Genomic DNA, 24,255 nt, shown 5'->3' with positions numbered 1-24,255 from the left:
TGTTTCAAGTTACTAAGTTCACAGTAATTTGTTACAGCAGCAGTGGGAAACTAATACAGACACTAAGACCTGAGGTTTGGTGCAGGAGACGGTGAGTGCAGTGCGTATCCTAGACCCACCCCAGAGATCTGTCTCCTGCCTCACCCTCGTGGGCTCCAGAGCAGGGCTCCAGACCGCCCCTCTTCAGCAGAGCTTCATGGGTGGGTGTGTCCTTAGCCCGTGTGTCCTCATGAGCATGCGTTTCCTTCAGGGTTAAGTCTAACAGCACATTAGGAGCAAAGAGAAGGGAGGGTAATCACGCGTGACATGGAACCACCGTTCCATGCACCTTCTTTCCTATGGAGTCAGGACTGTGGACTTTTTGACAACACTTTGTTTCCCTTTGGTTGCTTTCTTCCATAATTTTTGGCTCTGGGTCTGTGCTCCAGAGTACAGAAGGTCCCAGGAAGGTGAGCGCCAGCCAAGAGTTGGGTTTCAAGTGCAGTCAGGGAACCACAGGGAGCCCACTCCACGTTCATAGCTGTAGAGAAAGCCAACATGGCCATGGGATCTGTGAGCTTTTTTTCAGAAATACCTTTGGCTTTGGTGTATCCGAGAGCAAGCGCTAAACCACTCTTTTCACCATGGCTTAAAGAAGTGAGCCTACAACTGGCAGCGGGCTTTGTTGAGAGGAACTGTTGGGTTGCGGGGATGGACAAGCAGCGTTCGGGGCGGGGGAGGTGAGGATGGAGGCAAACAGCCTTGGGGTTTTGCTTTATTTAAGGCCTCAGGAATCTTCCCTGAACAGGCCAGCCTTTGCCCATGGAGGGCTTCCTCCCGGAACTGGATTGGTTTGCATATCCCTGGACCTTTTAACAACTTAGAAAAACACATCAGTTCTTTGGATAAAGAGGAATTTAGCACAGACAATTACCACGGGCTTTAGGCATTTCAAGGTTGTTATAAAGGAAGCTGGGGCAAAAACAAAAAGGCAGAAGGACCGAGACAGTGCTGCTTAATTTCCAGCACTGATAGAAGACTGGTCCCTGGATCTTGAGCAGACCCTCTGTACCTGGTTCTTAGTTTCCCTGTCTCCTACGTACACATTCCCCATGGGTCCATCCACTTCTGACTTGTACCCTTCATTGATTCCAGGCTTGAACGTTGCTGCAGGTTTGCAAGACTTCACACCGAGGAGTCCTTGATCCATTCAGAAACAAAGAGAAACTGTTTTGTGAGTTATTAAAAAAAAATTCCCTTAGAAAGTAAGAATTCCACAAAGGTAGTTAGCAGACAATCCTCAGAATTTGCAGAGAGATACCAATTGTCCCAATAATTCCAGAGCAGGATGTGGCAGAGAGCTAGATGCCAGCCTGCCGTCCCTCCCTGCCCCACCCCTCCCTGAGGGCAACCAGAGGGGCTCCCATCAGCCTGGCCTCCGCTGGCTGGGATGCTGCAGGGACCGGCTTCTCAGGAGCCACAATTAGCAACTGCCTGTGGAGTGAGGGTTTGATCTCCGACAGCAGATAATAAATTGTTCCCATGCACTAAACCAATTCCCCTGAGCACTGGAAACATGATAATTCCACCCTCTCTCTGCCGTCACTAACTCACACCAAGAAGCCACACTAAACCATGATGCTGAAATTAAAATAATGCCTTTGTAGATTTGCTGATTACAAAATTCTAGGTGGGTTTCTTGACACTAAGTTTTTCTCAGTGATTCAGGGGCTTGCTGTCCTCCCATGCCTGGGGTACTTTGCATTACAGCATTTATGGTTGTGGCCCTGGAGCCTTGAAGAGCTGGGATTGAATCCAGTTCTGTCCCTGTTTCCTATGTGACCTTAGGTAAGTTATTTAACCTTTTCTGTTCCCTTGTTCTCAGGGGAGAATGGGATCTTCCTCACAGAGCTGTTAGGGCACTAAGCTACCGTTTATTGAGTGCTTGCTGTGTGCTGGGGCACATGTACCCTGCCATTTAGCATTCGCAGTGACTTCATGGTGGGGGTGTCCAGGGGGGTAGTATTGTTCCTATTTTATAGATAAGTTGTAGACCCCGAGAAGCCAAGTGACTCACCCAAGTCCACAGCTGGTGAGCAGCACAGCTGGGACTCGAATCTGGAAGTGGACTCAAATGTCCTCCCTCTCTCTCTCTCTCTTTTTAAATCTTTATTTATTTATTTTTGAGAGTGAGCAGGGGAGCAGCAGAGAGAGAGAGAGGGAGACAGAGAATCTGAAGCAGGCTCCACACTGTCAGCACGGAGCCCCATATGGGGCTCAAACTCACAAGCTATGAGATCATGGCCTGAGCTGAAGTTGGACGTTTAACTGACTGAGCCACCCAGGGGCCCGCAGTCATATGTCCTCTTTCTCAACCACTGAGACAATGCTTGCCCTTGGAAGGGCTTGCGTGCAGTAGGTACGCAGTACAAATGAACGGACAAAGAGAAGAGAGCTGAGTGCGTTGTCTGCAAACCTGATCCCAAGGAGTGTGTCAGGTCTCATGCATGTAACCTGGATTCCCAGGATGTCAGCATGATGGCAGGCAGGCAGATGGCCTCCTTGGGGATTGTTCCAGGGCACGGCCGGGCAGCAGGAAGGCCCTCTGGAGTGCCTGAGCAGTCTTCTTCCCTCCCTCCGGGGCAAGCAGGGACGTCTAGAGTTCGAGCCCAGATCCTAGATCCTGGAGGCAGGCACAGCGTTGCTTAGATTTAAGGAGTAAGTTCAAAGCAGAAAGGAAGCTCTCTTAAAAATGAAGGGCAGTGTGGGTGTCAGGGCCAAGGGAGGATGGTTGAGAATTCCCAGTAAAACTTTACAGCTTCCGCACTTCTGCTCCTCTCAATCTTCCCATGAAAACCACGCGTCTGGGGGAGTGTCTCGGCTGAGTGAGGCCAGGAGCCACCCATTAGCCCCGCCAGGCAAGGCTTTCCGGCTTCATTAGTGCCCGCGCACGGCCCTGGTGGACGGCAGCTGGCTAATTGGGGGCCAGACGGTAGGCCCGCAGGGAGGAGAAGTGACCACCAGTGCCCGTGGGGGCCGGGATGGCCCCGATGCTGCCCGCCCACCCTGCTGGCCTGCGTCTGGGCAGAGGACACTCTGCTCTTGTCCCTTTTATGCGTATTGACTTAGCGGAGTGCAAACATGTTAAAAGTTCACTTTCTCCTTTATAGGAGTCTATAAAAAGCCTCTTAAACTGGAGTCCTAGGGCTTGAGCGAGACAAATGTAGGATCAGGCCTTAGGGATGGTGTAGTCTGTCCCCCCGCCTTCACAGAGGTGTGAGCCCATTTCGGATGTTGCTTCAGCTTGAAGCCTGGAAACCCCAGCTTGGCTCATACAACCACAGCAGACCCATGCCAGCGGGCAGAGGGGTCCGGATGTGGGGGCTGCCTGTGCATTCTATCTCTGGTGTGTCCCTGGTGAAAGCTGGCTGGCCTGCCTGGCTCTCTGGGGTGTAACAGCAGGAGAGTCGGCCTTGCCCAGGGCCAGTGGGGGGTGCCTGAGATCCTGGGGTCTCTAAGCAACTGCAGGAGAGGAAGTGTCCCACATGCCCAGCATCTGGCTAAGTGAGCTTCCTGATCATCGGCCCTGGTGACTTAAAGCCTAGGATGGCCTGCTGGGGTGCTGGAGAGGGTGGGGGTGCAGGATGGACTTGCACCTCTGGGGTCCTTGTGTGGCCACAAGAACCACAGAGCGCACGGCATGTCCTGTCCATGTAAAATGCTCCCTTTAAAGAGTGACTTGGTAATCAAGTGATGAGCCCTGTAGTCAAGACTTGTGGGTTGGGGGGAGGGGGCAGTTTGCAGGCTTTGGGAAATTGCTTTTGTTCCTCAGCCCTCAGTTTCTACGTTTGTCAAGCTGGGGGCCCTCCCTGCCCTGCCTGCCTGCCTCTCAGGGTTTTGCAAGGCTACAGTGGGAGAGAGGCATTTGGGAATGGTGGGTGGGACAAAGGTGCTTTATGGCCCAGGGGGACCTGATCTGCAGAAGGTGACCCTGGCACTCCTTTGTTCAGCAGACAGCTAATGGAGGGGTGAGCGAATGAATGTGCTGGGGCTCACTCCCAGGGCCTGGCCAGTCACTGTGTCCTCCTCGCTGTGTCTCAGTGTATTCTATTCTGTAGGTAGGGCTTTGGGCAGGAACACAGGATCTGGTCCCACTCACAGGCACACACCCTGGGGCGTCTCCCTGATACTGGCTGTCCCGTTTGGCTCTGCTGATCTGCCCCTCGCATTGGGCCATGCTGTCCAAAGAGGTGTGGCAGCGCAGCGGGGGCCTCCATCTGTGGTCTCCCCACATGGCGCCTGGGCCCAGTAAGCAGGTCCCTCTGGGCACCAGGGGTGGTTGATGGGGCCAGAGCAGCCCCAGTGGTCAGCAGCAGCCTTCACAGGCCTGTACAGCCCAAGGTATTCCTCCCGGCAACCAAGGGAGAGCATGAGCCTTGGCCTAGGCTCAAACAGGTATGAGCTTTCCTGAGAGCAGGAAGTATTCAAAGCTAAGAGAAAGGCAGGAAGGGGATAGAAACCTTTTGGAAAGAACACTTACCCTCCGAGTGTAAATCTGGTCAAAGCACAGAAGAAGGTTAGCGTGGGTTCTGTACCTGATGGGCAGGCTGGCTTTCAAGTCCAAATTGGCCTTGCCTCTCTACCTTGCTTGAATTTTTTACTCTCTCTGAGTCCATTTTGTCACAAGTAAGGTGGTGATAGGTCACAAACTGTAGAGTATTTGAGGAGAGGGGGAGTTTAATGCAATGAGTGTGAGGCACCCAGCGCAGTGCCTGGAACACAGAAATGTTCACTACATGGATATTATTATTTCTACCACCATGATTTTCACTATCGGTAGCATAGAACCATTGGCGGATGGAAATGCCCTGGCCATGGTTTTTGCTCCATACGCTAAGTTAAATGGTATGAAAAGCTTGGAGTGTCACCCTGAAGAGCTCCACCAACTCAGGTTCTAGAACAGTATTGCCCAATACAATAGCCACTAGCCACATGTGCCCACCCACTGAGGACTTAAAATGTGGTAAGTAAAAATGAGAAACTGAATTTGAAATTGTACTTAATTTTAATTTAAATAGTCTCATGTGGTTCATGTGTACCATATTGGTCCTGAAGGTTCTAGAAGGTTCCCTCCAAACTGGACATGGCCTAGGTCTTCTCTGAGCTGTGTTAGCACCAGATGGAGAAGGGTTTACTAATAACTTCAGCACTTCCAGCTACAAACAATAAGGTTGGGGTTACGCATGGTATTGGTAACCACCTGGCCAGATTCCTTTAAACTTGGCCCACATGAAGATGAACTGGCTACTGTCAAACACTGACCATAGCCAGAGTTTGGATTCTGGCCATGGCAGGTGCCTGGCTTCTAACCTTTATGGGAATCAGAGCAATAGTAAGAAATAGACGACATTTATGGAAGTATTTGGCCCCGACACTGTGTTGCCAACTCTATTTCACAGATGAGACCACACCCCCAAGAGGTGGGGTGACTTAACTCGCTCCTCCTCCCTTCTCAGACCACAAAAATAGAGGCCCAGCCGGTCTCGTACTATCGGAATGCCAAAGTATGGCTCAAGGTCATGGGCTGCAGAGCAGTGTTTCCCCAGCCAGAGCAGGGAGAAGCTTCCTATTTTATAGCTGTGAGAGTGAAGGCTCAGAGGGTCCAGAGGACCGCCCCAGAGGTCACAGGGAGTTGGTCATTCCACGAGGAGGCAGGACGGTACTCAGGGCCCACTGGTCCCTGAAGATCACTTCTCCTGTCACCCAAGTCCTCCCTGCCCTGCTTCGACTTCCTGTGGCCACTGTCAGGGTGGACAGGCCACACCGCAGGGCACGTCCACACGAACTGGAGCGAGGGCAGGGCCCCAAGTGGGGTGGTCCTGCCTCAGCGGGGCTGGGTGCACTGGTGGGGGACTGACAGCTGACGGCCTTAATGGGCACATTGTCCCCTTGCTGCCGAGAGCACCGCCCGGCCACTTCCTCACACGCCGCGCGCTGGATGAGCTCATGTCTGAGGCTGCGGGCGGCATGGGGCAGCGGAGCTTGGCTGCAAGGAGGCTCGGGGCCCGCGAAGCCCGAGCAGGCTGGGGCCGGCGGAGTCGTGAAGCAGAACGTTGTAATGAGCGACGCCGGCTGGATTTATGGGGCTGCGCACGTGCGCCTGGCCTTCCTGCGAGGGCCTCCGCACGGGAACAAAAACAATTCCTGGCCCGAGAACGGCGCGACTGGGTCTTAACAAGAGCCCACTAATTACTGGAAGGCCCCGGCCAGGTCCCCAGCCTGTGGAGGAGCAGAGCGTGGGGCTGGTTCCTGTGTCAGCTTAGGCTTTGCTGGAGTCTTCGGTCTCTACTCAGGAGGCCCAGAGGGAGGCACGAGACATGCCACTTGCTACCTGTGGCATTGCAGAAGGCGCTGACGTCCTCCTCACTTTTCCTCATCTGTAAAATGGGGCGATGTGCCTTCTGAGGCCAGGGGGTGACAGCATACCAGAGTGAACAAGGGTGGACCTCACAGATGGCCCGTTTCTGGTTCTGAGTCTTGGTTATATGCCTCGTTCTGCTGTGTGGCTTGCCGAGAAACTTCACCTCTCTGAGCCAGGCTCCCTCACCTAGAAAGTGGGGATAACGGTGTTCAGTTTGCAGGGTGACGAGGAGGATTTAACGAGAGAACGCACGTGGACTCCTTAGTGTACCAGGTACTCAAACCGCTGCCACCTCTGCACGCGGTCATGGCTGGCTGTGTTACTGTCATCTTCCTACACAAGCATGCGAGTGGCAGATGGGTTCTTGAAGGCCCTGTGTCAGTGTGATTCTGCAGCTGTGCTGTGGTATCTGGGCTTCAGAGGGTCAGACCTATACCCTGTCAGGGGCACGTCGGAGACTCATAGGGGCCGACACGTCCCTTGTCCTCTTTCCGCTGGTAGAATCTGGGCCTTCGACTGAGAGCGGGGCTTGTCCTGGGGCTGGGTCTGTGAGCAGGAGATCCCTGACTCGGGCTTGTGTGTTGGGCCATCAGGAAGTGGTGCTAGTCTCCCCCCAAGGATACCTGCCCTGTGGCCAGTACCCTTGCCTGGAAAGTTTGTGCACCAGGCCCCCCGGCACGCAGGCAAGAAGCTCTTGGCTGCGATAACTCAGAGGTCTCTCCTGCAAACATATTCTACTGTTTTCCCTGTTTATGGATATCGTGGATTTAGCATCTGGCCAGAAAGTTCCCATGACCACTCCCTTTTCAAATCGAGAGCCAAAGAAAGCAGAAGCACCAGATGCCACGAGATCTGGGCTGTGGTTAGCAGTGTGGCGAGAGGGTGCCGTGCCAGGGCCTGGGGCCAACATCACACTTCACTCTGAAGCCACCGTGTGCCCACATGAAGCGAGAGATCCATCAGGGTGGTGCCCCTGGCTGACTTGCACAGGGATGGATTTTCGGGAACGACCATGTTCTCCCCAATCTTCTCACTGCCTTGTCTGACTCAGGCGGCCTGCCTGGTGACTAGCCTCTGAGGTCCTGGTGGAGTCTGCTCACGCAGTGATTCCCATCTGGGTCCTTGGGGTAAGACACCGAAGGTGCCCCACAGGGCAAAGGCCCCTCTCCCCAGCCTCACAGAGGGCAGGGTTTCTTTTGCTTGTCCACTGCTGCACGCCTAGGGCCTCACATACTGATGGGTCCAGCGGGCTCAGGGTATGTGTGTGAGTGAGTGATCCTCGCTATGTGATGGGGAGACAGCCGTGTGAACACATGACAGCCAGCCAGGAGGCACAGTGTTGTGGCTGCTGAGTGTGCCTGGTGCACCGAGACAGGGCACCTGGCCTAGACAGAGAGGGGATCGGGAAGGCTTCCTGAAGGAGGAGGAATGGAGGTCTGAGAGCAGAGACCTGAGGGTTGAGCAGGATGACGAAGAAAAGGTGGCCGTGGCGTGTTCCAGACTGAGGCACTGGCATACACGGTGGCCTGAAAGTGACGTAAGAGAGGCGTGCAACAGTCTGTACTGGTGGAAAGAGGGGCGGAGGCGGGGAGGTGAGGCGGGGGGAGGCTGGGCAGCCTTCCTTGGGACCCAGGCCCATGTCCCCTTCAGGAGGCAGCTTCTGAACTTCCATGGGTCCCTCTTCCCTTGACCGTTCTGCAAACGGAAATGCTGTGCCATCATCCCAGCCTGTTGTGAGGCCTGAGGCAGCCGTGTGCGTGCACGTGTCTTGTGTGCTGTAAAGGGCTGTGTGGCTGATGGCTCTGGGTGCTGCCCTGTAGAGGCCCTGGAGTGACTGGGGCCACTTGAGGTCCAGAGGTCCAGGAGGGTTCAGGTGAGGGCCCCCTGCCTAGCGAGGTTGTTTAGGGGAAGTTGTGAACGTCCCTTGGTCATTTGGATTTGCCCAGAATTAAGGCCGCGAGTAAGCGAGAGTTCCTCACCGTTGGCCTATCCGTGAGGTGGCGTTTCCCTAACCGGGATGTGCCACAGGGCCAGGTGACCTCTCTCCGGGCCTTTAGGGGCTGCCTCCAGGTGGGACGCCACGGGCATGACCTCCGTGGGACGTAATGAGGAGCTGCCGGGGTTCAATTAGGCGCCGAATCTGGCACTGCACCGTGTGACTGACAGCTCATTACCCCACTGCCATTTTGGGCGGTGGAATTTAATCTCCCAGATGGCAAGCAAATCAATTTGTCCATCCACTGCAGCTGAGCCTGCTCGAAGCCTACTCTAATTTATTCTCTTAAGCTTCAGAAGCCTTGCCGTTTCAACGTATAGCAATACCGGCTTCCCTAGCCAGCCTGGGCATGGGGTGTACAGGCGGGCATGTAGAGAAGGTTGAGTGGGCAGCCTGATCAGGCGGCTGGAGTGCTCAGGAGGGGCCATGCCATCAGCCAGGGTCCTAGTCCAGGAGGCTGGGCTCACAGGTGGGAAGGTTGTATGTGGGAATAGGAGTGGTAGGACATCTGAGTCCCTGAGACCAAAGTTGTCTGCCCCAGGGCTAAGGCCAGAAGGCACTTTGGCCAGCATGGCACAGGTGATCTGCTTCCATGCATTCTAGGGCTGGGTTTCCCCATGCTGTGGTCATGGGGCTGCTAGAAGATTTGGAGGCTGTAATTCTGGGACTCTGAACTGTCTGCCCTCAGTAAAGTATGGTCACAAGCCCACAGCTGTGGCAGGGACCTTCACCTTGCGACGCTGGGACAGTGTTCAGGGAAATCCGAGGCCTCTTCCTCCACGATTATAGTGCCTGTGGCATGTGCTCCAGGGCGCATGATGCCCCTGCTCGACTTTGGGTGCAGGGCCCCAGCAGACTCTGGAAGGCAGTCTGGGTGACCCCTCTAAGCATACTCAAGGGGGCTGTTAGCAAAGGTCTGCATTTACGGGGCAAAAACAGCCTCTCCGAGGGGAAATTTCAGCTGCTTTGTGTCCTGGGTGATCCTGTTCAAGGTGGGTATTTTTCTGCGTATCCCTCAGTTCTGCACTCTGCTGACATGGGGCTCTGGAGTCTCCTTAGGCGTGTGAGCATGGGGGGCGTGAGAGGGGTGAGTGTCGCTTTGGTGGTAGAGGGATTTGAGGAAGACAGTACCTTCTGTGGAGAGAGCATTTGTGAAACACTTTCTGAGGTTTGACAAAGCAGCCCGGCTGAGTTGGTTTTTAGGGGTCAGGGAAAGGCCAATCTATTTACACACCTTTGCTAAGGAGCATGGCGGGGCAGTGATGGCGGCCGGGATTAATGAGCAGTTTTATTGCCTCGCCTGTCAGGAGGGTCATGGGATATTATTTTGATATCGGGGGGCCCCCAGAAGCAAACACATCGGGTTAAGTTATAAACAGAAGAAATGCCAAAGGAAAGGTGGCCTCACCCCTGGCCATTGAGCGTTTCCTTTTCTTCTCAGCCAGGGATGGGCCCAGGACCCTCCTCCCACCCCGGTGCTTTCAGGGGGATCCCTCTGAGGCCGCACCAAAGCCAGCTCCCAAGATAACGTTGGCTGGTGGCGCCGGGCCAGGAAAATTAAACATCACGGTTGCTAACGAAAGGAAACGTCCGGGCCATCCCCCAGCCTCCGCTGCCTCTGACAGAGGGAGTGCCGGCCCACTCAGGGTGAATGATGACACAGCCCGAGTGACATGTTGAGGAAACTGCCTGAGGACTGCCTGCACCCGGCCCTGACCGGCCCAGTTGGGTCTTCCACCCCTCCGGCCTCGAGATGGGGACCAGGATTGGGACTGCGTGGCTGGACGAGAGACAGAAGTGACTGCTCATCTCTTGTTTTCTTCTCTTGTCTTCTTGCCTTCTTGCCTTTTCTCTGTCAGGGCAGACTATAGCTGTGACCAGACACAGCCGCCTGACCCTGAACGGGCAGGAGGAATTCTGCCAGATAAACACAGGCACAGATGGACAGCTCCACATGCCGGGGCCAGAGCCAAGGAGCAGGGGCCATGGCGGATGTGGCTGGCCTGGCTGCACGTGGGGTGCAGGTCTGGGCTTCTTGGCCCCCGGCAGACCCGTAGCTCCCCTGGCTGGCACCGCCAGGCCTGTGTGCTGTGTGGCCACTTACCATGTATCACCCTGACCTATGAAGTCCTGTCTATGTCTTCTGCTGCACAACCTCCACCCCCACCCCCTGCAACACTGAGCTAGTGCGCACAGCTCCCTCCCGAGTCCCTGCCCATTTAGCACGCATGTTTCTGGGTCTCCCACTTGGCTGGACAGAGGCAGGGTCTCACCTGCCTTTGCCCGTTTGAGGCTCTTTTCATAGTAAGTACCCAGTAAATCCCGTTGGCCCCCAGATGGCTTTAACATACATTTCTATTCATCTGTCCTCTAACACGTTCTGTTCATGCTGCCAGGGCTGGCCACACACGACCTGTCTGGAATAGGCAAGAAGGCCTGCCTAACTGCAGCAGAACTTGGGAGTACATACCAAAGGAGAGGCCACCTTGGAGGTTCAGAGAACATACAATGGGGAGCACTTTGTTTAGTTAGACAACTGGGCTCACGTCCCAGCTCTAGCACTGAGAGCTGTGTGACCTTGGGGAATATGCCTCACCTCTCTGTGTTGTAGTTTTCTCATCTGTAAAATAGGGATAGTATTACCAACATCACAGGGTTGCCATCCAGCTGAAGTGGATGTAAAGGACTGGGATATGGGTGTGCATACACACACACACACACACACACACACACACACACACACACACAGTAGTTATTACTGTCATATTAGTCCCAGTGGGAGCTATGGTGCTGTGTTAGATCTCAGACGCAGGAGGCGGAGGAAATTGTTTGGATTATTGAGGGCAGAGCCCAGCTGCCGAGGGCAAGGGCTGCTCCTCAGGAACAGGGAGTGGGGGGTGGCTGTTGTCTATCTAGTGCCACCACCAGATTGCAGGGCTGCACAGCCCCTAGCTTACAGAATAATTTCATTTTTGGTAAATTTCACTAACTGCAACGGCTCTTTTGAATGGAGGCATGTGTGCATTTCAAGTTTTCCTTGCAGTTACACCAAGTTTTCTTTCAAGTAATGAGCTGTTTTCTTTTTCCCCTGTAAACATGAGGCTGACATCAGAGAACAATTTTTGATCCTGGTTTTAAAAACTAACTGGGTGGTTTAGACATGATGGGAATCCCAGGCAGTTGGCTGGCTCTCTTTTCTGTTTCACTGAAAAGCATTTCTTCAATGAGCCCACATCTCAGGGGTGAGACGCACTTTGGATTAGTGAAAGTTTAGAAACATTTAGGTGATTATGGTAAATAATTCACGCAAATCCCAACAACTGCAACTTATTCTTTTGTGTGTGCTGGAGGAAGAGCCTAAGCTGGCTCCCTTTCCTGCATTTGCTTCCCAGTCCTCTTAGCGCCATCTAGTGGAGGCCCCTTGCTAAATAATAGGATTTGCTCCTGTGGTCCCTTCTCCAAAGTTGAGGAAATGCAATTCACCTAGAGGCCTTTTAACCCTCGGTTCCTTTTGTGTTTCAGTCTCCAAGTTAGAAATACCACCACGGTGGGGGTACCTGGGTGCCTCAGTTGGTTAAACGTCTCTGCTGTCAGCACAGAGCCCACTTGGGAGCCTCCGTCTTCCTCCTCTCTCTCTGCCCTTCTCCAGCTTGCTCGCTTTCTCTCTCTCTCTCTCAAAAATAAGCATTAAAAAAAAATACCACCATGGTTAACTGGATTTCCTTTTGTTGCTGATAAGAGTGAGCCATTAGGGGCCCTGTACTGTAGTTGTCAGCATCTCTGCATCTGAGTCTGGTGGTGACTTACTAGTCGTGTGATCACTAGGAAGTTACTTAACTTCTCCCAGCCTCAATGTTCTCAGCTGCAAAATGGCTCTGAAAACAGGAAGTGCCCATCGAATTATCCCTGAGGCACAATGAAATGTGCCTTATGCCCCTGAGGGGCTCAAGACAGTGACTGGCACACAGCGAATGATCACCATCCCCAGCTAATAATAGCACGGTTTGTTGCTCGTTATCCTGCATGCTGAGGATTCTACCTATAGACACAATGCTTTTGGGTGAATGACTGCACTGTGTGGTTTGTCCGAGCAAACACTTTGAAGATACTACTTTTGACCTGATAACATTTTAAGATGCGTCTTGAAAAGACCACAATAAAATTTTTCTTTCTTTCTTTCTTTCTTTCTTTCTTTCTTTTTTTTTTTTTTTTTTTTATCAAATTCTAATCAAGACGTAGGAAGTGTAGACTCAGAGATCTTGGGGAAGAAAAGTAAAAGTATTAACAACACCTTACCTTTATGAGAAACTTGGAAAAAACTGTCTTTCAGGTTTGAGTTAGAAGCAGTTGCCTTTTCATTGAAAAGCACGGTTGTGTGATGGCTTAGGACTTCTATTTTGATTTCATTAGGCACAGTTGGGAAAGGAAAACTGATCCTTTATGTTCATCTCTGATATGTGTGTGCTGCCTATTTTCTCCTGGTTAAAGTCTGTTCTAGAAGCAGGCCTATTTCTTTTTAGAGAGAAACGGTCTTCTGTGCATTTTAGGCAAATGTACCTTCTGAAGCAAAGAGTGTCTGTGTTTTGCTGAATTTAGGTAACACAAGGTTTAGCCACTGTCGTCCAGCTGGGATCTCCGTAAATACAGCTGACCCTTGAACAAGATGTGTTTGAACTGCACAGGTCCACTTACGTGAGGATTTTTTTTGATAAATGCAGTATAACACGGTGTATGTATTTTGTCTTCCTTCCGTTTTTCTTAACAACATTTTCTTTTCTCCAGCTTTCTTTATTGTAGCAATACAGCCTATAATGCATGTAACATACAAAATAGGTTAATCGGCTATGTTATTAGCAAGGCTTCCAGTCAGCAGTAGGCTATTGGTAGGTAAGTGTTGGGGGAGTCAAAATTAGACTTGGACTTTCAACTGTGCGTGAGTTGGTGCCCCGAACCCCCACCTCATTCAAGGGTCAGCTGTAATCTGCATCACTAAACACCCACAGCTGTGAGAAAGCATGTCAAAGCTGGGAGCACATCTCGGGGACCTTGGAGTGGCACCTTGCCCTTGGAAAGTTTTTGGCCGCAGGGACCCTGTCCTACAGGAACAAGAGGCCCGACCCAGCTCTGGCAGAAGTCTCCAGGCTTCTCCAGCTCCGTGTGGCAAGCGGCCCGGAGACACTGGGCCCGTCCATGAACCAGAGAGACTGTCAGGAGGGGGCAGACGGGAGGAGAGAGCTGGGCTCAGATTCTGAAGATCTGGGCTCAAGTACCAGTCTGCCACTTACCACCCACATGGCTTTCAGTATACCTGCTTCGTCACCTGTGAAATGGGGAGTACGCCCTTGCCCAAGTGTCACAAGGATGAAGGAGAGACTTTAAATGAGCTCCCCCTACCAGTCATTAGGGCCTGAAGATGCTCCTGTGTCCAGGCAGCGGTGGCCCTGTGGTGGCTCTGGGGGCAGCCGCTCTCGTCCCCCATCCTGTGACAGGAGAAGTCCACCTAGGGCTCAAGGGCACAGTAACTTGAAACAAGCCAGTCACCACAGCAATTTAACATTTTACTAAATCGATTCACACAAATTCCAAATCGCAAATATAATTAAGGACAACAGATTCTGTTCTGCCTTTTAAATCTTTCATTTTCAAATCCATCATTAAGACAAAAAGTAAACAAAAATGAAGTCTGCTGCAAATTCATGATCTTTCTTCTTGAGGAAAAAAAAGGAACATTATAGTAAAAAGAACGCCACTGGGTGTACAATAAAGCACCACGACACACGGTTACAAAACAGGCTTCCTGGATTCGGCCACACGTAGAAGACACTGCTCTCCCCGCTGTTCTGCGTCAAGCAGGATTTCATTAAAATAAAACTATAAAATCTCCTAGGTTACACTAAAGTCAGACACGGTCTGGAACACAGTGCTTAACAACAGTAATGCCAACTATCAGTGCTAACGTAAAAACATTTTAGAAGGTCAAAAACAATTAAACTGGAAACCAAAACCTTATCTTCCCTAGATGAGCAAAACTGGAAATGAAAGGGTTCCGCCTCCCAACAGGCGTGAAGGGGATTTTTCTTTCTTTCTTTCAGATCGGAGGCGGGGGCGCGGCGCAGGCTGCTTCTGTACTTCAGCCTAGTTGGCGTCCAGCTTGGCCATTTCCTGTACGTAGATGCCTATACTCTCGCTGTCAAAAAGCACGAAATACACTGTTTTGATGGAAGAGGACATCGTTGACACGAAGTAACTGGAGATGGCCTTCAGAATCAGCTGAGCTGCCGTCTGCTTTGGAAAGCCATTCCTACAGGAGAGAAGGGGGCTCAGCAACCAGGGGCCACCGTGGCCATGGGCCTGCCGCCCTCCCTCCCGGAGGCCCCCAGGGCTGGGTGCTGTGCTTCGCCTCGAGGGGCCTCAGTGCCTGCGAGGGCTGCTCACACACAGAGGAAGGGCCAAGCAACAAGCACATACGCACGACTTGTGTCTCCTGCGTGGAGTCTCCCAAGGGTAGTGTGAGTTCCCACATTTCTGTTCCCAGTGTTACTGTGACTAGGACGGGGCTTGACGCCACCCCTCCCCCATGGGACAGCTGGAGGCTGGAGCTTCTCCAGGAGGGGACTGTTGTTCACACACATAGGGGCGTTAAAGCCTTCATGTGGGCCTTAGACTTGACAGGTGCTGGGGCTGCTGGCCTGGAGTGCATCCCAGGACCCACCAGCTTGCTATCACCCATAGGCCAGGGCATGGGGGGCTGGGAGTGCAGGGGACGACTCCTGGCCGAGGGGGCTCTTTATCTCAAGAAATGGCATTCAAATTTCCCCGCCAGATGGCTGTGAATTCACATATGTCCACTTAAGGTAAAAGTCAGGTGGGAATTTTGGAGGTAGGGCTCAGAACTCTGGCAGAATCTGAAATGAGGTCTAGAGAGACTGGAGTCTCTTGCTCTACATGTGCCTGGGGCTGTTCCTGGTCAACACCGCAGGTGCAGGACCCAGGGAACCCGGGACAGTGGCAGGAACATAGCGGCTTGCCTAGGCTGGCAGAAAGGATATGGGTTTTGAGCCAGTGGTCTGGATTCAGATCCCTTACTGACCCCCTGGGTACACTTAAGGATCCTCAGGTGAGAGTCTGAGGCCAGGTTTCATGGGGAATTCTTTTTTCATTGGCAGATCTGCAGTCTTCCAGAGCCCCCAGCCTGTGGGCCATTGTATCCAAAGTGCTGGGCCAGCCTGCCGGCTTAGGCCACACCCCTCCTTCAGATGGGGTGCCTGCTGCCAGGTGAGAGGTTTTCAAATGCATAAGGTGGAGGCTTTCTTAGAACATTCTGAGCCTTGCTTGCTAAGTGCCTCTGAGTTTTGAACTACCTTAGCTTATTCCTCTGGAGAGCCACACTTACTCTCCAGTTGTCAGTACTAAGCACATCTCAGGGCCACAGGGCAAAACTATTCTAGTGACTTGGTTTTCATCAAACAGGGCTTCGCCCAGCTGGAAGATGGATCCCTAGTAGTTTGTAGATGCTTTGGAAGTGAAGCTCATTCTTAGCAGACAAGGGGTGTCACCCGGGGCATGTTCCCAGCCTGTGCCGAAGGGCCTCTGGGCAACAGTGGGGTGTGAGGCTTGTCCTCAGCCACACGGCGCCCACAAGGTAGCCAGCCAGCACAGGACTGCCCGGGAGGAGCGGGATTCAGAGGCCGAAGGAAGAGCTGCACAAGTGTAGCAGCTGCAGGAAGGGGGTGTCAGGCCCAGACTCCCCTGGAGCAGATCCTGGGCGCCCTGTCTACCAGCAGCGCAGGAAGGGTGCCCAGCAGGTGGGGCAGGACGGAGGGTGGTGGGGACCATGCTGAATGAAAGGTTTCGCTGGAAGGGGGGAGAATGTGGGACCCACAAAGCAAGCTATTCCCCTTCCCCCCATCCACTCTCAGATCTGCAAGCTCATTCTGGGAAGAAGCTGTTCTCATCACCCCTGACAGAGTTGCCCTGACCATTTTTACAGGATAGGTTGTCTGGGAAAAGGCACTTGTTGGCAAGTATTCGAAGACATGAACTCGACTTCCCATTTTAGGGCACGTTCCTAGGGGCACGTGTATACATGAGTGTTGTGGGGGTCCACCTCACACCGGCTCTGGGTGCCTGAGCGTGTACAGGCTGCCCTTCACCCAGCCCCAGTCCTGAGGGTGAGACCAGGGCCAGCTTTGGGGGAGGGCTATGCCGTTACAGGGTCACGGGGGTCACTGGAATAAGGGACCCTTTAAAGTGTCTCACAAAGAGCCAATACTTATTTTCCCACTGTAAACTCAGATTACGGCCTGTAACTTAATCCCTGGCGAGAAAAGCCAGTGGCCAGATCTGCAGGAGTTCCAGAAGTGCCTGGAAGCCGAGGCAGGACGGGGAGCCTGGGGGAGCCTGGCCCACCCTCCCGAGCAGCCTGTGTCAAGATCAGGGAGGGCTTATTCAGCTGCAGGTTGCTGGGCTCTGTCCAGGGAATCGGACTGGGCAGGTCGAGGGCACACCCTTTGAGAACCACTGTTCTGCATGGAGCCAGCAAGGAGGTTTTAGTCTGAGCTCACAGGGTGGGCCCCAAGGTTAAGAACCTAGAAGTGAGGGAGAAAAGGTGGGGATCGAAGGCTCTAGGCCCGTAGTATCAGTATCTGTCAGCCCTACTGTTAATGGAGCACGGGCTGGTCTCTTTCAAGGTTGGTGGGTGCAAGTGCATTTGATTTATTTCCAGGAGAACCTCTTATTGACAAACCCATCCCTCTGTCCTAGGCAACCACAGCCTAAAGAAAAAAATGCAGCCAAGGGACTGTAGCTGTTCTGCACCACGCAGGCTGCCAGGAAGGAGTGGGGAAGGTGATTCCTTTCTTTATGCTTTCAGGGCTCCAGAATGTTTTCTCATGGCCATAGTGAGCGGCGCTTGTAGCAAAATGGAGCATAGCAGCAGCTGTTCTCATGGCAGTGCTTTACACACCACACCCGGAGCCCTCAAGTCAGGGGCAGCTGTGTTGCTGCAGAGGCCCAGATGGCCTCCCGTCCTCAGGAGGGCCGAGCAGCAGGGCAGTTAGAGGTTCAGGCCGTGGAGCCACACAGGATTTGAGTCCAGGCCCTGCCTCTGTGTCTTGTCTGTCATCTGGGGAAATGAGGTAGGTAAGCAAGGCACCTGTTATCCCTGGGGGGTATGAGTATTGAACAAGACAATGTGCAGAACATCCTCAATTGGTAGTGGCGTCTATAGAACAGGCAGTCTGGCAGCATCTTTCTAGAGGCTCACGTGGTACAAAACTGTCTTCCTCCCAGGCCCCGTGATCGCTGTCACCACTGCGCTTTCCCTGGGCCGACAATGTCGGCCTCAGGCCCCCAGAAGGCCATCGGGGTCTGCGATGCCCAGTCAGCGATGACTACTGGCACGCATGGTATGGCAGGGTGACGCAGGGTCGCTGGTGCTGTGTGGGCCTGCTTCAGAAGCATCACTGGTCTGTGGGGTCTCTCTCATCTGCCAGCTTCCTGGCTGGTTGGGGTCCCTGCTGGTTGCTTCCCTGCAGCCGTCCCCAGTGGCCATCCCTGCTTGGCCAAGTCTTTGGGCCCACCTCCCCGAGCAACAGTCACTCTGTCCACCTTCTGGAGAAGACCAGATGCCCCTCCCCCAATGCACAGTAGAGTAAGGGGAATGGGGCTTCCCTTGTAGTGTTAGATTTGGGTTTGAAGCCCAGCTGCCCTGGGGCAGGGGCCTTAACCTCTCCAAGCATTAGTCTCCTTGACGTGGATACACTGGATGCTGATGCCAAGAGGCAGGTGTCCCTCATATTCCCATTTAGGTCCCATGGGTCCTGCCAGGGGCCATGGTTAAGGCATGTGCCTTAAGTTACTCTGCAGGCAAGTGTCCTAGATTCCAGCCTTTTGGTCTTGGGCCAACTAAGGAGCTTCCCCTGAAGTCATTTCAGTTGTCTTCAGCCTTAGTTTCTCTAGACTAGTGAAAGGGGACCACATGAGCTGTCGAACCCTTTGGGTCGGCCTGCTCAGTGATGGCTGGCGCTACATATTGGTTGTCTGTTCTTGCATTCCACCTGGACCGCAGGGGTTCTGGGTTCACAAGGGCCATGTCCCATAAGAGATTGTCATGCCTCCAGCCCTGCTGGGCCCCCACCTTCCATGGTGCATCACTAAGTGTCTCTGTTATCAGTGAGCTCACCTGCAGGGCTGGCCACAGCAGGCACACAGGACTCTAAGCCAAGAGCTGTGTTGCACAGCCTGATCAGGGACCCTGGAAGCTCCTGTGGGGAGAGGCTATGTCTCAGGGGTTGGAGGAGTCCAGGCAGATTCTTCTGGAGGAGACAGACTGGCAGCTTGCCTTTGAAGGCAGAGCAGGATTAAAGGTGGATTCTAGACGGACTCTGATTTTTGTATGGGACTGGTCCACCTAATTGTCTTGGTGGTTTGCAAGAGGGTAGGGCTGGATGTCACAAAAGGTTGAGTGACTTTAGGAAAGTGTGTCCCTGTGTGGTCATTTTTTCTGGTAGGATTAGGTTTCCCTTTCACGGTGCTCCTGCGCCTTTCCATTTTCCATGTTTTATGTAGCTTTGAGCAAGTGCCTTTGTCAAGTTGGGCTGCCTGAAGGCCACTCCCTCCAGAGGCAGAGACCAGGGCAGCAGCTGAGAGCAGTGGGCTCCACTTCCAAAGGGCATGGTGGGGGGGATGGGCTGGGGAGCACAGCCCCCATATGGCCTGTAGCCTTCTTTCCAGATGTTCTTGTCTTAGGAAGAAACCAAACAGAATGGGCAGAATTACCTACTAGCCTATCTCTTCTAAGGCCAATTCTCAAGGTGGAGGGAGGCTGATGGCTGGGCCCAGGGAAGTCAGGGACTTCCCCAGTGGGGTTTCTGAGCTTCCCTAAAACCTCCTCCTGTATAGCACCCTCAAGCAGTGGGGCGATCCTCTGGTGGAGAGCAACCGGGGTCTGGAAGGGGCTCCATGCCTCTCATCTTGGCCAAGGACTTGCCCTAAAATTCGGGCTCTCCCCAGTCTAAGTCGTGTCACCTCAGGGGAGCGAGTTAACCCCTCTCAGCTTCCTTTTTATTTTTTCTTTTAGTGGAATTAATGACAGTGCTCACCCTGTACGGGTGTTATGAGATAATGCAGATCAAGGGTTTAGCACAGTACGTGAGACTCAATGAATACCCATAAATGGTAACTTGAAAAAAAATGAACTGGCCTTGAAGCTCATAAATCTACAGAGAGTTTAATCAAAGTTCCAAACTACCCATTCCCTATATCCTACCCCTCCAGAGAGGGGGTCGCCCCCTAATGTCACACAGAGCTGAGAGAGTGGGGGTATCCATGAATGTTGTGACCATAGTACCCAAGGACAGTCTCCCTGAGGTCAGGGTCTGGCCTCTGGGGGGCTACAGGGAGAGGGCATAAGGGTGGGATGGCCCTCCACATGCTGGGCCTTGGCTGAGAGAAAGTGACCCCTCTGCTCCTTGCCAACATGTTTGCATTTCTATTATTTTCATTCCAACCCGACTTTTAGGCCGGAGACACTGGATGCCACAAACAAGCTTTTTATTTCCCCTCCTAAAACCCACTGTGATTTACAGACCGGCTCTGGTGTAATCCTAATCTTTACTCATGAAAGAGAGGGCAGCTGTTTACATGGCTCTGTGGGGCAAGGTCTGCCTGACAGATGTGGGGCCGCTGGCATTGCACATGTGCTTGCCTTTGGCATTCTGCCCTCTTAAAAGCTTTCAATGGATTGTTTTTAAAAACTTCTTACTCCATGAAAAATGTAGAGAATTACTTTTATGCTTCAATTAAAAGTTTCCCAATAGCTATATGAAAGAATATGAAATTATTACCTCCAATAAAGGCTCCTGTTGCTTCTTTCTTCTGAAGCACCTTTCATCAGAGTAGATCAAAGTGCATCCGAAGCACTAATTGAGCCTCAGGACCATCTGTGAGGGAGGGCCATCCCCAAAGCCGTGCTCACTGATAAGGGAGGCCACGGACAGAGAGGCTAACTCGTTTAGCAAAGGTCACACAGCAGCACTGTGCCAAAGAACAGACCGTCTACAGGATGTGGAAGAAGCAGGAAGCTGGCTACTTAAACTCTGATTCAGAAGCACTTTGTCAAAAAAAGGTTCGGAATCGACTCTGGGACCCATTACACATCTCCCTAGTTCTGGGGAAATTTCAAGCTATGGGCCGGGCGGGGGGTGGGGGGGGGTTGCTGACGACCTTAGAATGGTGGCTTTTGTCTTTGCCACCGGCTGTGACAACCAACTGACGGCAGCCTGACAGCAAATGGCTTTCAATGGTCCCTCTCCTTTAGCTTTTCTTTTAAGAGACCCTTAAATGGTGTTGCAAAGTGATGTTCAACATAGGCTCTTGGCAAAAGAGATCAGGATTTAAAAGCACAGACCGGAAGTGTGGACGGCACCCAAACCCACACGTGTCATCACATACCTCTGGATGTCCCTCACTTTGGCAGTAAAGTGGCACTCAGCGTACAGGGTAGGGAGACTGTGGGCATGCATGAGGGTGGGGCGCTGGCATGAGCTATCACTGTCCCCTGAGGGCCCCTCTTCCCCCCCACATACTGTGGGAACAGGGCAGCTTGGGCAGACCTCCCGGTGCCACGTGATAGGAAGTCTGCCCAGGGCTAGCTCTGTCACTTGAGGTGTAGAACCCCAGTGGTAGCAGTGTTCAGAGAGGCATCATTACAAAGCCTGCCCAAGATGGAGCTCGCAAACTCTACTCTTTGCTCCTCGTGGGTTTGGAGGGGAAGTGCTTTGAAAAGAAGCGCTTTCTCTAAACATGAGGAAGGGGGTTGAGGATGGTCACCCTGTGCGGCCTGCAGTGTCAAAGGAAGCCGGTATATGGCCGCCACACAGCCCTGCCTGGGCACCGGGAAGATCCGATGGCAGAGACCCAAGTGGGCGCACAGTCTGGATCGGATGCCCCAGGTGCAGCCACGGCCAATACATAGCCCTGGGTTATGGCCCTCTTGGGCCCAGGATGTCCACAGCTGCAGCCTCTGGTGCCAAATCCAGAGTGTGAGGCATGAGGCACAGACCCGGACAGGGAGGACCCCATGATGTGATGGGAAGTGGGGCACCGCCCCTGCATCATGGCATGGAGTTCCCAAAGCACTCTCCCTTCTCAGAGCTCTAATTTCTTTTAGTGCACACCCAGAGTTACTGGGGGCTACTTCAGCGCTGGAAGCCAGGGCAGACCCAGCCCTATGTCACTGTCAGAGAAGTGTCCATTCATGTCCGCCTTGCAAGAGCCAGACAGCAGGACACATGGAGACAGAGCTGGCAGGCTGGGGTGGGGGGGAGGGGCGAGTGAAGGATGCCAGAGATACAAAGGTAAGGGGCAGAGGCATGCTGTGGCTGGGAGGGTGCTCCTGGAACGAAGGTCCTGGCTTTCACACCTCCCCTGTCCTCTCCACTTCCCTCATATCTGAGTCTTCATGTCCTGGCAGGTTCACTCTCTAAACTGCCATCTCTGATGGTCCCACTACACCCTGAAGTCACTTTCTATGCTGACATCTGCTGTCACAAAGGAAATTTGATACGTTCCTCAGTCTTCCTGTCTCACTCCATCTCTTCAATTGCTGTTCACCATTGCTTAATGTTTGTATTCTTTCCCCTCCTGTGCTTTGGGTCTTCTCGACTAAAGCAGATGGCTCAAAAACAGCCTTAGCTGACCGTGCACACGTCAGAGCTCCACGATTATGGGCTAAGTATGCAGCTAAGTATAATGACCTCACAAGCCACGATGTGCCCTTACCTGCCGCTGCCAATGGACGGGAACGCAATGGACTTGAGCTTCTTATCGTCTGCCAGGGCCAGACAGTTCTTCACCGTCTTTTCCAGAAGTTCCTCACACTTGTCTGCACCCCAGACCGGACTGTTACAGTGGATCACAAACTTGGCAGGCAGGCCGTGACCTGCGCTGACAGCAGCTGGAGGAGACAAGACAGGAACAGTGAGTTCTGTCCCTCACAGGCCCAACACAGCGCCCTCCAGCTGCAGCGTGCCCCCAGGCTCCCCTGTGACCTGCATCCAGGAAGGGCTGCAGCTGCCTGCCATCTTGTGCTTCTGATGTCCCCCTAGAAACTGCTCACCAGCGAGTCTTCTCGGGAAACACCAGGCCAAGAGCCACCCTTGGAAAGCTGGCATTGAGATGCACCGCCACTAAGAATTTTAGCCAAGATTACAGCCAGCCCTCTCTGTACATCCTCCCAGAGGCGGACCCTGAACCACCTAACTTGACTGACTCTGTCAGAATGTTTGCTGCCTCAAATTTGCCTCTAGGGATCTCTAAGCCCCCTTCCTCCTGTGAACTCCTGTACACATAATTATGATGTGTCTATAAATCTCCCCGGCAGAGTTCAGGATAAACCTATTAGGAAAGCAACTCCATTTAATGAGCCACTAAGCAACATGACTGGCAGCTCTGGTGCCCTCTTCTCCTCCTGAACTGATCTTCGTTTTTGACAGAATTAAATTGTTCTTTCACGCTGGAACTGGTTTCTGTTCCGGGGAGAGCTGCCTTTTCCCCACTACACATCTCTACACCCCACCCAGCTCCCTCCCTCAGGCTTTGCCTTCTCATCAGAACTAAAGGCACTGGCTTCGGGCGTGCTATCCCTTAGGAAGTGTTCCAAGTCAGTGCCGGGTCTCCCAGAGCATGTTCTGGGACTCCTGTTCCCAAAGGTGCAATGCACAGGTGGTGGTTCTGGGTACTGGGTTTGCTGAGTGCCTCCTGCGCCATTTCTGTACAGGAACACACGGAGGCCCCACATCGCTGCTATGGTCTGATTGTTGCCTGAGCCCACTTGGGGTGACCATCCTCGTGGGTAGGACTGTCAGGTCTGCTGTGGCACTAGTAGGTACTGGGGAAGAGTGATCGGTGGGTAGTGCCTCATGGTGCAGAGAAACAGCTCTGAACTAAGAGGTCTCAGTTTGACTCTTGACTCTGGGCTCAAGTGCTGACCTATGGCAACATGAGATTTGGGGGGTTTACGCACTGGTCTGTCCTCGGGAGAAGTCACTGCTGAACGATGCGTGGGAAAAGACTGGAAAGAAACATCGGTAACTGTGATCATCATCCGTTAGTGGAGCCAGGGCTAAGGTTTTACACCACCTTTATATGTTCTAAAACTTTTTCTAAAATTGATCTTAATATCAAGGACAAAATGAGTTATTAAAACAGGCAACCATATCCTCAGCCATGCTAAATGTAATGGGTTTGCATCAGCGGTGGCCCAGGTGTCACCTGCTGAGTTTGTGGTATGGAAGCACCAGGCTGACCTCTCATCACACCTCCATCTGAGGGCCACCCATGGGAAGCACCTCCAGGCTGGCACAGAGAGGTTCTGGGAAGGGATTGAAGAAAGGTCAGGAGCCCCTGGCTGGGTAGTTAATACTACATCAGTTCTCCCTTGTTCAATATGGGACTTTGGTGGAAATACCTATAAGGACTTGGAAATGTACCCTACCTAATACCACACTCATTGCGAGCAAAAGAAAATGGGCAAGGCAGAGGTCCAAGGCAGAGCGAAGGCTACCCTCTTATCCACACCAGGCTCCGTGCCTAGCCCAGGATGACTGGTCAAAGAGGGTCACTGGTGTACCCTCTGAAAGAGGGCTTGTGTAGAAGTCACACAGTAACTGTTGACACCTGTATTCAATTAAGAGTCATTTTTAAAGCAGCAGGAGGATTTGCAAGACAGCTTGGACGCTGAGGACCATCCAGTATGAAGAGGAACCAGAGCCCAAAGGAAGGGAATGGCTTGTCCTCACATCACTGGTGGAGTGAACCGGGCCTCACCCCACTGTTTGGACCCCTAGGTCCTCAGGAG

General features: G+C 52.8%; 1 protein-coding gene and 2 long non-coding RNA genes across 7 annotated transcripts in view; 2 read left to right on the top strand and 1 right to left on the bottom strand.

The window, feature by feature from the left end:
• The window catches only part of LOC109250837 (uncharacterized), a 102,842-nt gene extending 101,629 nt beyond the window's left edge, over positions 1-1,213 (top strand). Inside the window, exon 3 of the long non-coding RNA XR_002073213.2 lies at positions 1,135-1,213. This is a non-coding gene — a long non-coding RNA (uncharacterized LOC109250837). The remainder of the gene's footprint in view (positions 1-1,134) is intronic.
• A 12,728-nt stretch (positions 1,214-13,941) lies between these two features.
• Positions 13,942-24,255, bottom strand: part of LOC109250833 (core histone macro-H2A.1) — a 79,287-nt gene continuing 68,973 nt past the window's right edge. For all 4 annotated transcript variants that reach the window (XM_019421946.2, XM_019421944.2, XM_019421947.2 and 1 more), the window contains exons 8-9: positions 22,179-22,353; positions 13,942-14,697 (exon numbers count right to left, since the gene is read on the bottom strand). In XM_019421946.2, the coding sequence (XP_019277491.1) occupies positions 14,532-14,697; positions 22,179-22,353 (341 nt within the window). In that variant the 3' untranslated portion in view covers positions 13,942-14,531. The remainder of the gene's footprint in view (positions 14,698-22,178; positions 22,354-24,255) is intronic.
• On the top strand, positions 15,437-22,917 carry LOC109250835 (uncharacterized). Of its 2 annotated transcripts, XR_008423894.1 has the most exons (4): positions 15,437-15,671; positions 16,316-17,243; positions 20,716-20,897; positions 22,071-22,917. It is a non-coding gene; the product is annotated as an uncharacterized LOC109250835 (long non-coding RNA). The 2 variants fall into 2 exon arrangements; XR_008423893.1 differs by having other exon boundaries at positions 15,437-17,243.

This window comes from Panthera pardus, unplaced genomic scaffold (assembly GCF_024362965.1).
Source record: "Panthera pardus isolate Hobbes unplaced genomic scaffold, ASM2436296v1 HiC_scaffold_2, whole genome shotgun sequence".
Lineage (NCBI taxonomy): Eukaryota > Metazoa > Chordata > Mammalia > Carnivora > Felidae > Panthera > Panthera pardus.
Note: the sequence above shows the minus strand (reverse complement) of the source record. Positions and strands in the feature narration are given on the sequence as shown.